We start from the raw sequence: 13,173 nt of genomic DNA on the forward strand, positions 1-13,173 counted from the left end.
CATGAATCCATATGAGGAGCTTCTTAAGAGCCTGCAGAGGAGAAGGTTGAGAGGAGACATGATATCCATGTATAAATATGTGAAAGGGTGTCATAAGGAAGACAGTTCAGACTTGTTTTCTGCGGCTTTGGAAACTAGATCTAGGAGCAGTGGGTTCAAATCACAAGAATGGAGATTCATCCTGAACATTAGGAAGAACTTCCTGACTGTGAGAGCTGTTTAGCAGTGAAACTCTCTGCCTCGGAGTGTGGTGGAAGCTCTTTCCTTGTAAGCTTTTAAACAGAGGCTGGATGGCCATCTGTCGGGGGTGCTTTGAATGCAATTTTCCTGCTCCTTGGCGAGGGGTTGGACTGGGTGGCCCATGAGGTCTCTTCCAACTCTATGATTCTATATTACATTATAAATATTATATGTATATACAATATATTACATTATATTATATTATGTTATATTATTAGCATAGCACAAGGTAAATATGCGGAGGCTTCAAATTTTTGTGTTCAGCTGACCCGCTTGTTTCATTTCACAGGGCTTATGGGGGGGGAAAAGCTAAGGAGGGTTTCAACCCAGTGAGTGCCTTCTCTTCCAGCAACACTTTCAAATTGGGCGCGAGCTCCCCCCTCTCCAACATAGGCCCGCGCAGTCTCTCCAGCCAATCAGCGCGCACTGCTCCCGGCATACTTAGCGCGCCTGGCCTATAAATAGAGACGCTGCAGTTTCCCCGCCATCGTTTGAAATCGGTGGGAGCATTCAAAATGGTGAAGCTGAAGGTCCCTCCAGGGCTGGAAGTCTACCTGAAGGAACACCGCGTCGCCACCTTCGTCGACTGGCCCTTTGTTTCGGACTGCGCCTGCACTCCGATGCGGGTGAGAGGACGGCTTGGCCTTGCTTCCAGGCCCTCCTGAGACAAAGCTCATCCTGCTTCCATGCTTTCCTGCGGTTGCCACAGGCATGGGGCAAACTTCGGCCTTCCAGGTGTTTTGGACTCCAACTCCCACAATTCCTAACAGCCGGTAGGCTGTTAGGAATTGTGGGAGTTGGAGTCCAAAACACCTGGAAGGCCGAAGTTTGCCCATACCTGGATTAAATGTAGAATTAAAATATAGAACCATGGGAGTTGTAGTTTTCCAAGGCCATTGGCTTCCTCTGCTGCCTCAACAAACTACAAATCCCAGAATCCCATAGCACTGAGCCATGGCGGATCTACACAGCCATATAATCCAGTTCAATCAGATAATCTAGATTCAGAAACTGGGTTATATGACAATGTAGACCGGGCCAAATTGTGTAAATTATCTTCTGTAGATGCATCCTAAGGAGGGGCGGGGAGGGGAAAATTGTAGTTTAAAGTAACTGGAGGGCATTGGGCCATTTGCTTTAATAGGAAAGCATATTAATAAATATATGTTGTGAAATGCCTTCCTCTTAGGACAGTGTTTCTCAACCTTCTTAATGCCGCGACCCCTCAATACAGTTCCTCATGTTGTGGTGACCCCCAACCATGAAATTATTTTTGTTGCTACTTCATAGCTGTCATTTTACTACTGTCGTGAATTGTAACGAAGACAGGGGAGCAGAAGACATTTCTATCTTGTCTTTACTAATAATATAATATAGTATATTGTATATACATATAATATTTATAATATTATAATGTAAGGTAATACAACTATAATACTAGTAATAATAATACAATATTATATACATTACATGTAACATTACTAATAATATTACAGTATCATGGTATAGTGCAATATTGTAATTTATAATACTGATATTGTACTTTGCTAATAATATAATATATTGTATGAAAATATATATTGTAAGCCGCTCTGAGTCCCCTTCGGGGTGAGAAGGGCGGCATATAAATACCGTAAATAAATAAATAACTACAAAAGCATATCCAGTGTTTCAAATCTTTAGTCATGCAGTCAGTTGGTATACGTACAATATTCATTAATAAAATATTTTCTGTAAGGCAGAGAATTGCAGCATTAATGAATTTTCGCTGTGCATGATTATATATGACAATGCATGTATTTTGGCTATCGTATTTCAAATGTAGTGGTGTGAAACATTTCCTCGACATTTTACTAGTATTTGAAAAATGTATACAGAAAGGGTTTTGTGAAGTGTGTTTTTGCAAAGAACATGGCACTTAAGCTAAAATTAAGTTCACAAGTCTTTCTTATAAGAGCTTGAAACTAGGAGGCCAAAGTAGTTTAAATCAGCAGGATAAACCACTGACCAGAACATAAAATTTAAACACAGCTTGACTTTTATCTATTTTATTAAGTTTCAGTTTCAGCTTTAAACATCAGACCTGAGGAAACTATGTTTCACAAACCCATTCTCACAATAATAACAACAGAATAAGCAAGTGACTGACTTTCAGCAGGAATGTTTGATAGTTACTATGTAGCTATAGCATTTTATAAGGGAGAGTGAAGCAGAAAGTAGCAACACTGGGAAGGGACATTGTCCATGTTCCTGTAATTATGCCTGATTTTGGGCCATGCTAGCTGGGGCAGATGGGAGTTGAAGTTCATTAGCATCTGAAGAATTGACCAAATCCACCTCTGTGCTTACCCTTAATGTCAGAGTGTGGCACACAGATGCTAAATTTAAAGTACTGTCAGTTGAATTTAGTAGTAAAAATGAAATATAAGGCAAACATAGCATTTTATTTTCATCAAGTGGAAATGTAAATGGAGTTTTGTGTGGTTTCTGGGCTGTATGGCAGCATTTTTTCCTAACGGTTTGCCTTCAGGATCCTCTGAAGGAGGCCACAGATACCGGCAAAACATCAGGAAACAATGCTACTAGAACATGGCCATACATCCTGGAAACCACACAACTCTGAAGTGATTGATGGGCAGAGTGCAAATATTTATATCTTAAAAAAAAAATCAAATATGGGCATATTTGGTTGTTCATTTATATAGAAAAGCTTCCTACAAGTCAGTGCTTTCTTTTAGAAATGATGGTTCACTTTAGAGATTAACTACAAAGCCAACATGCATATATTCATATTATTTAAAATTAATGTTATGTAATAATACTTCAAAGAGACTTATTTTTACAATTCAACGTTTAAGATGCCTGGAATTTTTGTAAATATTTTAGCGAAAAGATTGGAAACAATAATGCCAAAAATAATTAAAGAAGATCAATATGGATTTGTGAAGGGAAGAAAAATTGGGGATCCAATAAAAAATGTGGTAATCGCAATGAATCATGCAAATTTGAATAAGGAAAAAATTGGAATTCTTAAATTGGATGTTTACAAAGCCTTTGATAAGGTCAATCATAAATTTCTATTAAATGTATGTCAACAGTTGAATATGGGGGAAAACTTTTGTAAAACATTGCAGCAACTATATAGTAACTGCAAGGCAAGAGTAAGGGTTAACAACAGAAGGACAGGAGAGATACCCATTTTAAATGGTACAAAACAAGGATGTCCATTATCCCCCACTTTATTTGTAATAGCGATAGAAATACTAGCTGAAAGTATTAGGAATAGCACCAAATGGACAGGATATAAAATAGAAAAGGAGGGAGGGGAAAAGGAAGAAATAAAGCTGAATCTCTTTGCTGATGATGCCATGATTATTACAAATCAACCATTAATCATGATAAAAGATATGATAAAAAAATTAGAAGAGTTTAAGAATATATCTGGATTATTTGTTAACATCAAAAAGTCAGAGATACTATGTATTAACACCCCACCAAAAGAACAATTGGAGATTAGGAAAATATCAGGATTAAAATTAGGATCAAAGAAGCTAAAATATACAAAAATCCAAAGAGTATAGTTAAGGGGAATTACAAACAAAAGTGGAAAGTAATAGAGAAGCAACTTAAGAACTGGGAAGGGAAAACATTAACAAGAGTAGACAGAATAAGGGCATTGAAAATGTTCATAATACCGAAATTATTATATTTACTCCAAACCTTACCAAACATAGTAGAGAGGAAAACATTAAAGTCATGGGACAGAAGAATAAGAATATGGGCAGTTGGCGGGAAAAGACCCAGAATAAGGGATAAATGGTTAAATGCAAAAGAAGAAGAGGGAGGCTGGGGGATCCCAAGTCTGGAAGTTTATCATGATGCATTTCAAATCCAAAGATTGCTGGAAATACAGTATACGGAAAAAAAATGGGTAAATATGGAGAAGATAATAAATAATATTAAAGGAAAAGAAATAATATTTAGGGAATGGAAGAGGAGAGAGGAAACAGAACTTAAGGAACCCTTTAAAGGAACAGTAAAAGTGTGGAAAAAAGAAAGAAGAAGTTAAATCCAGGTAATGAGAATAAGATGGCAACTATATGGCAAATGAATTATAATAATGATGAAATGATAGGCAGAACATTGAGACTGATTGAAAGCAGAGGGAAAAGGTTAGTAGAGGATCTATATACAGAGGATGGAAACCCCGTAGAACAAAAAGAAATTCAGAATTGGATAGGGTCAGGGAATTGGATTCAAAGCTGGGCTATAAGACAGGAAATTTTTAGACGGAGGGGGAAAATTAGAGAACAGGATAGTCCATTTGAGAAGGTGATTAGGAAATGTTTGAGAGGGGAGAAGAAAGTGGCAGGAGATCTGTACGACCAAATTATAACAGTAAAAGAAGAAATAATAGAGGAAATTTTCCAAACATGGAGATTGGATATGGAAATTGAGAGGGAAGACATCCAAAGGGAAATAAGTAATATAGCAAAAGAAAAGTATAATGTATTAAGGGAAGCAAAAAGGAAAATGTTACAAAAATGGTACAGAACTCCTGCACAACTTTCACGCTTTGTACCAGGGATAAAGGATAGGTGTTGGCATGGCTGTGAACAAAGAGGGGTCTTTAATCATATGATATGGGAATGTGATCAAGTGCAAGAATACTGGAAAAGGATTGAAGGGGAAATCAATAGAATGTTAAACTTACAAATAGTAATAATTAATAGAAATATACTACATGCACGAATAGCAGGAGTGAAGAATATACAAAAGGAAAAAATGGTTGACAAATTAATCGCTTGTGCACAAATTGTTTTAGTGAGGGGTTCGAAAGACAAAACAAAATGGACACTGATTAATTGGTATAACTATATAGTGAATATGTTAAATGTGGAAATAACAAATTGCAAATGGAATAATATAGATAAAATTGAAAAGGTTACAATAACTAAGAGGATGTGGGAACCAGTTCGGAATTATTTAGAGAATGTGTTAGGATGTGGAGCAGAAAAATTAAGACTGAGACTGATATTTCAAATGTAACTTCTGTAGTTTGATGTATAAATGGCATGTACAAGGAGGGGAGGGTGGGAGTGGGAAAAACCAATAAAACAATTAAAAAAAAAGATGCCTGGAATTTTAAATCTAACTTTAATTTCCAAAAAGTCATTGAAAAGCATAGGTAAAGGTAAAGGTTTCCCCCTAACATTGAGTCCAGTCGTGTCCGACTCTGGGGTGTGGTGCTCATCTCCATTTCTAAGCTGAAGAGCAGGCGTTGTCCGTAGACACCTCCAAGGTCATGTGGCCGGCATGACTGCATGGAGCGCCGTTACCTTCCCACTGGAGGTAGACCTATTGATCTACTCACATTTGCATGTTTTCAAACTGCTAGGTTGGCAGAAGCTGGGGCTGACAGCGGAAGCTCACACTGCTCCCCAGATTTAAAGCTGCGACCTTTCGATCAACAAGCTTTAACCCACTGTGCCACCGGGGGCTCCCATTGAAAAGCATAAATACTGAGAATATTTAAATGTTTATGCATTTTCTGGAATGCGTGCCTTTGTAGAAGAATATTTTCTTTTTCTCTCTGGTTTTTCTCCCAATACAGATGGCAGAAGCTGGCTTCATTCATACTCCTAGCGAGAATGCACCCGATGTGGTCCAATGTTTTGTCTGCTTTAAGGAGTTGGAGGGGTGGGAGCCCGAAGATGACCCCATGTATGTACTATATTGTGAAACTTGGCACTGAAAAATGCTTGTATCAACCCCTATAAGGAGTCTACACAGTACTAGTACTGTAGAGCAATGGAGGCAGGTTAAGTAAAAAAAATGGCTATTCAAAATAAATTGTGGACGTAATACCTGTTGCTCCCAGGGTTTCTGTCAATGCAAGACTTCACCATGTCACATTTGTGGCTGCTAGGCTATTAAAAATATCTGAATGAGTTAATGCATACATACATACAATTGATGGAAAGAGGTATCGGGCATGGTAGACTTCTGTTATTCAACTGGCTAGTGAGTCAGATGGGAAGACTGAAAGGAGTTGTAGGTTTTTTCTTCTTCTAACAGCTCTCAGTTCTTAGGGAGGGATGCCTTTCTAATGCATAGCAAACTAATATAGTTCTTTCTATGAATTTTTAGGGAAGAACACCGGTCACACTCACCCAACTGTGCATTTCTTGCACTACAAAAAGACATAGCTGACCTCACAATTCAAGAGACGCTGAAACTTAGCAAAGAAAGAATGGTGAATCTATTGGTAAGTATGACTGTCAGGAGGGCACAGATTTACTCAGGCAACTGGTGTTTCTGCCTACCCTAACATTTCAGAATGGCTATCGAGCATGTCAGTCCCTTCATTTGGTGGTCTTATGTCTACCAGCCAGTTTACAACTCTGGGGAGACCTCTTTCCTGATGTGGTCTGATTTTTCCACTTCCTTGCTTTCCAAAGTTGCCTCTATGCATTCATATCGGCTATAGTTCTTCCTACAACAGAAAGTCCACCTTACTTTCTTTTTCAAATAAGAGCTGATTTGTGTTTTTTTCCCCCTAGGAAAAGGAGTTTAACCTGAAAATTACCCAACGTGAAAAATATGCTGCCAACGTCCGTAATAAAATCCACTCTTATGGTTACTGAACTGACTCCTTAATGGGCTTCAGCAGAGGTTGAAATTCAATTGCTCTACGTTTTAGTGTACAAGTTTCTTCTGGATTTTTTCTTCATTTTTTTTGAATAAATAAATGTTACTGGTTTCTAATGTGCTGGCCTCCTGACACTTTCCTGGGAAGTACTGCTTATAGCTTGTGATGGCTGAAAATCTCCAACTTCCTCCTTCTTTCCATAAGACTGTTTTTAATGTCACAGCTCTTAAAAGGCTGAAAGGAACTTACCTCTAGTACTCTGGTACTGTAGAAGGGGATGAAGAAAGAATGCTGGAGAAAAAAGTTCTTTATCTTGATCACCTTTGTGTTTGGCATACTTGTGTGGGTCTGAAAATTGAGGAGGTTCCTGCATGGAGATGAGTGCTGAGGCAGAAGCTACACATTATATATAGGACTGCAAGTGACGGCTGGTGTTGCTTTTGGTATCTCAGTAGCATGTGACTTGATTGAGGCAGCACAGCAGAACCGAAGAATATCAAGTTTCATTGACACCCATGGAACAGAACCATTATATTGAATGAAATGTGCTATTTTCCTATTTCAAAGGACTGTGAGATAATCATACAGTTGCAAAAGCCATCTAGTCTAATCTACTCTGCAGGTGAACACTACAGCACTCCTGAAAGATGCCCATCCAACCTGTTTAAAGACCTCAAAAAAGGAAACTTATCCTTTGTAGCAGTCTATTTCACTGTCAAACCGATCATAAAATGAAGACATTCTTCATGTTGTGTCTGTACTTATTTAGGGCACTGAACCAGGCATGTAGCATTCTCTGTATAAAACAGTTTGTCCATGCCAACGTCATTCCCCTTTTCTAAATCTGTACATTTTTATAACTTCAAGAGAGCAAAAAAGCAAGCGGCCAGCATGAACAAGTTTAATTTCTTCCAGAACTAGTTTGTTAGTGGGATGCAATTTCTGTTCACAAATTGCCCGCTGTCCTTTGATTTCTGGTTGCCTAGTGATTTTGATAATGAAGAACTTGATGCTAAATACATTGTAATCCCAAAACACGATAATATCCATGAGGTTACTAGCATTTTTCTGCAATGGTTGATTTTGCTTGGAGTAGCTAATTTTCAACATCCTTGGTTGCATAGTAATTGCCTAATCCTCTTTGTAATTCATTTCAGAGTTTCTGGAAAAGTCTGGCTAGGTTTCCTAACCCAGTTTTCATCTTTGACTTTGTTTCTTTTGAAGGCTTCTGAGTGTTCCTTGAGCACCCCAGAGGCCATGAGTAGTCTGTGGGATTCAGGGTCCTTTTCATGTAGAAACCAAATACCCGTGGTTCACTAAATTGTGTTAATCAGATTTATTCAGATGGGACAAAGTACCAGATGCAATGCATTGCGGGACAAAGTTCAAGATACGGTAACTAGCAGAAGAGTAGCATCCATATTGCAAACTAAAACCTCAGGATTTTTATAGATAGTGATGGAGTCTAATTGGACTGAAACTAATTTGAAGGCAGATTTTGGAGTTCTGTTGAAAAGCATGCTGAAAGTACTGATTCATTTCTAGGAACTACGAGAGAGATGGAAAACAAAATGCCAGGCATTATAATGCATTATGTGAATCAGTGATGTGCAAATTGCCTTTTTGAGGGTAGGCAACTCAAAGAAAGCTTAGCCATCCATGTGTTTATTTACTGATGTCAGTGGGGCATTCTCTCTCAGATGGGCATACTGCTGTACTGTGCAATGATCACTGAAAGGACATTTCATCTTCCTAAGGGAGGCTGGTGAAGTCACATATTGTTCAAATGATGTGAACAGACAATCTCTTCTTTTTCAGAACAGCATACCTTCCAGTCATTAATGAAACTGTCAGTATGTTCAGGGTAAACAACGCAATACTTCATGCAATGCATAATTAACTGCTAACATTCATTGCTGTAAAGTGATAGATGCTAGCTTCACTGTCTTTTAAAATAATTGAGTGAATAAACAAAATACAAAACTACCAAAGGAAATGTGTAATTTTGGAATTCATCACATGGTTCTGCTACTTTTGATGGCTCTTTAAAAAGGATTATGAAAGGAACTAGCAATCTTCGTTACAATTATATAGCTAAAATTGATTTTTGATTTGATGTGTACAAAAATTGTACCCTATTTTTAACGCTTTAGCATTGGGTCCTCTGATAGAAACAGGGTGTAGACTTAAATTATATAAATCTGAACAGGATGGGAAGCTGTTTTATTTACTTATTTGCTATAATTATATCCCGCCTTTCTCGACCCCGAGGGAGACTCAAGACAGCTTACAGCATAGGCAATAATTCAATGCCTTAAAAACAATATACATCAAATACAAATTAAATAAGCATTTCAATTAAACATTTAAACATACAAAGCATTAAAACATATAAAACATTGCAATTACAAATATAAAACCATGCAATTTTGCTAATCATTACACAAAAATCTAAGTCCATCTATTGCACTGTGTTATTTGCCAAAGGCTTGATCCCAAAGCCACGTTTTCACTCTCTTTCTGAAGGTCAAGAGTGAAGGGGCTGATCTAATATCACTGAGGAGGGAATTCCAAGCTGAGGGGGGCTCCATTGAAAAGGCCCTGTCTCTCGTTCCCATCAATTGTACCTGCGAAGGAGGCGGGACCGAGAGCAGGGCTTCTCCGGATGAGCTTAATCTCCAAGATTGTTCATAGGGAGTGATACATTTGGACAGGTAAGCTGGACCGGAACCGTTTAGGGATTTATAGGTTAAAGCCAGCACTTTGAATTGTGCTGAGTCGCAGACTGGCAGCCAGTGGGGCTGACATAACAGGGGTTGTGTGCTTCCTGTACGCTGCTCCGGTGAGCAATCTGGCTGCCGTCTGTTGGACCATTTGGAGCTTTGGAAGAGTCTTCCAAAGCAACCCCACATAGAGTGCATTGCAGGACATGTGCAAATGGATAAGAACTGCATTTGGCCCCATTTACCTTTGGCCCTGTCTCCCTATGCCCACAGCAAACCTGTATTATCAAGATATATATGTGATAACAAGAACCCAAACTAATAAGGCAACAAAAAAACTACAAGTGGATGAAGTGCATCTTTCCAGTCCTTTGTGTGGACCATAAGAACATCTAATGAGAAGTCTGAAATGCCTCCTGGAAAACATTAAAGCGGGCAACACTAAGCTAATCAATAGAATCATTGCACGCTGTTTACAACCATGGGATAGTTGGAGGTGTTTTTGAGAAATGTAACACTTTTGTTTGTGACAACTAATGCTGGTCAGGTTTATTTGGATGGTCTAGTCCAAAATGTAATGTACTCTGCTTCTCTAATTTTTGAAGCACTTTTGCTAGTTACTTGTAGAGGAAAGAGAAGGCGTCAAGAAACAGGCCGTTCCTTGCTCTGACCATCCCTGTCTGGTGGGAGCTGACATCTGCACATGATCCTGCTGTGGAGAAGAACGTTTTCACAGCGTTGATACCTTTGTATGTGATTAATCACATAGGGAGACTCAGTGAAATTCACAGAATCTCGCAAAGATGACGGGATAAATTATTAATTTCTGTTGAACAAGATGTGCCTTAACTTTCCCCTTTGGAGGTTAGACTCCTCCTTGCTGAGTGCTGACAATGAGTGGGCAGTGTGCGTGTGTTTTTCCAGACACATTAAGTCCCAGCTTTCACTCGGTGTTGAAGCCATAATGAACCCCCAGAGTAATTGCAGTAAGAATAGTGAAATGCGCTTTCTGTAAATTGCAATAACTAGCTCTGTTTGGCATGGAGGAGAGATAGCTGCTGTCTTTCTGGATGGGGCCAGCCAATACTGTTAGACCCAGGGTGGCCTCAATACATTTTGAGATGTCATTAAAAGGCAGGGAACATCTATTATATTGAATTCATTTATTCTATGGATCAGGGTGAGGTGGACTTTTTGTCTCAGCAATCAAAATGTTGGTGATGCTTGATTTTCATGAGTTGCTGCTAGATTGCAAATAATGTTTTACAAAGGTTCTTGTGGGTTTTTTGGGCTATAGGGCCATGTTCTAGAGGCATGCCTCTAGAACATGGCCCTATAGCCCGAAAAAACCCACAAGAACCTAGTGATTCCAGCCATGAAAGCCTTCGACAATACAATGTTTTACAAAGACCAAGGCTTGAAAGTGAGGGTGAGCAGTGGAAAATGCATTATTACTTTGACTTAGTAATTAAGTATAACAAAACATACTCTGCTTTAAAAAAAGATGAAGTGTCCAGGCAGAAGTATTAATGGAAGCCACTGGAGATGTGGGACTGGATGGAAAATAAAACAGATTTAAACCAGTTGAGCTGGGTGCTGTCAGCCTCTAGCTAGGCTGGGCTGTTGTATTTATAGTTTGTGTTTCCCCTGCCTTGAAAAGGGAAATACAGTTACTCCTCCAGGTTTGCAGGTTTGAGATTAGCATATTCCACTGCCAAACAGCTATTACCATTAGGAAGTTATTCCAGAAATGTATTTGTTTTTATTATTTATTTACAGTATTTATACCCCACCCATCTCATTACAAGGGGGACTCAGAGCAACTTACAGAACACACATACGGCAAAATTCAATGCCGATTATACAATATAATTAACAAGGACAGACAACACAAACAGAGGTAAAGGCAGATTCCCCCATCTTTATTTCCAGCATCTTGGAGGCTGTGCTTGACTCTGGCCATGGAAGGTGCTGTCGCTCCATCTTCCATGCTGAGCAGCTTCCCCCGATTGATGGCCTTTTGTGGGTGCCTTTATTACCTCCCCATTAAAAATGATACCTATTTTATCTACTTACATTTCTGCTTTTGACCTGCTATTTTAAATTGCATTAAACAGGCAGGATTATTTTAAATATGTATATGCTATTGTGATTTTTCATGCTTATATTGTTTTATTAATTTTACGTTTATGCTGTTTACTCTGTGTGAATTGATGATGTTACTTGGAAACCGCTCTGTTACTTGGGGAGATAGAGCGATATATAAATAAAGTTTTGTTGTTGTGTTGAGCTGGGGCTAACAGGGGGTGCTTACCCCACCTGGGCTCAAACTCCTGACCTTCCAATCAGCAGGATTGTTCTGCAGCACAGTGGTTTAGCCTGCTAGACTGCAAAACCAAAGTTGGCCCTTCCACAATTTGACATCCTTTCAAATATTCAACCACGGCTGTCATGTTCCCTCTCAGCTTTCTTATCTCCAAGCTTAACATACCCAGCTCCCAAAGCTGCTCCTCATAGGGCTTGGTTTCTAAGCTTTTGATCATGTTGATGGTCCTTCTCTGAGGTTTCACCAAAGCAGAAGAGACAAGCTAGGTCAGACACCTTTCTGTAGTTCAATCCATGTTCATAAATATTTGGATTTTTTTTACCAATTTGGAAGATCGGCCAGTGAGGGAAGAAGCCATCTGTAACTGGGCACATCATTTTTTTTCCTTATGATTTAGTTACCCAGAATTATCTATGTGCTCAGAGGAAGAACTGTTTAAAGTTACAGACAACGAGGTTGCTGTTGCCTGTTTGTGGTCTAAAATTATTTAGCCACTTGTGTTCCCTTTATTTTATCACTTTTATACTTATTTTAATTATGCAATGTTTTTGACACAAAATAAAGAAATCTATGTGCTTTATGCCAGAACACTTGTGACTCTTAAATAGAGATTGGTGTGGGTTGTTAAAGAGTGTTGCACTTAAGAAACAAAGCAAACTGGCTCAGGGTCCCTTTTAAACAAGTCACGGAATGTCCCAAGGTCAGCCACTCTTAGCCTAAGCCTCTTGACGTGATGGTTGCAAGGGCAAAATGGAGGAGGAGGAGGAGGAGGAGGCAGAAGAGCCCTTCAGAAGAGGAAGCAGAAGAGGAGAACTGCAGATGCTGAATTAAGTTAACTGGCAAAGGGGGAAGGAAACTACCACCTGAACAAATCTACGGGCAGATATACAAGGACATTATAATGTGGTTTGAAACTGGTTCTAGGGCAGGGGTGTCTACAAAACATAAACCCCCAATGTGTACTGCAACATGCATTAAGCCAGAAAAAATGCATTAAAGAAAACTCACCAGAAAGTTTGGAATAGGCCAGGGAATCGGCAACCAACCTCCATACAGGACTAAAATCTGAGACTGAAAAGTGCTTGCCAATATCCCCTTAAGTGCTGAACACTTAATTTATTTGCCATATTTATATACTGTCTTTCTCAGCCCAAGGGCAACTCAGGATGGTTTACAGAGGGCACAATTTGATGCCCTCAATAACATAAAAACTTTTTAAAAAACACACAGCT

The 13,173-nt window shown here is 39.0% G+C and overlaps 1 protein-coding gene across 1 annotated transcript; it reads left to right on the forward strand.

The window, feature by feature from the left end:
• Window positions 1–703: 703 nt before the first annotated feature.
• Window positions 704–7,008, forward strand: BIRC5 (baculoviral IAP repeat containing 5). Its single transcript, XM_060764374.2, has 4 exons — window positions 704–866; window positions 5,855–5,964; window positions 6,391–6,508; window positions 6,804–7,008. Exons 1-4 carry the CDS (start codon window positions 756–758, stop codon window positions 6,885–6,887), a joined length of 423 nt encoding a protein of 140 aa, XP_060620357.2. The 5' UTR covers window positions 704–755; the 3' UTR covers window positions 6,888–7,008.
• Window positions 7,009–13,173: the final 6,165 nt, after the last annotated feature.

This window comes from Anolis sagrei, chromosome 2, assembly GCF_037176765.1.
Source record: "Anolis sagrei isolate rAnoSag1 chromosome 2, rAnoSag1.mat, whole genome shotgun sequence".
NCBI lineage: Eukaryota > Metazoa > Chordata > Lepidosauria > Squamata > Dactyloidae > Anolis > Anolis sagrei.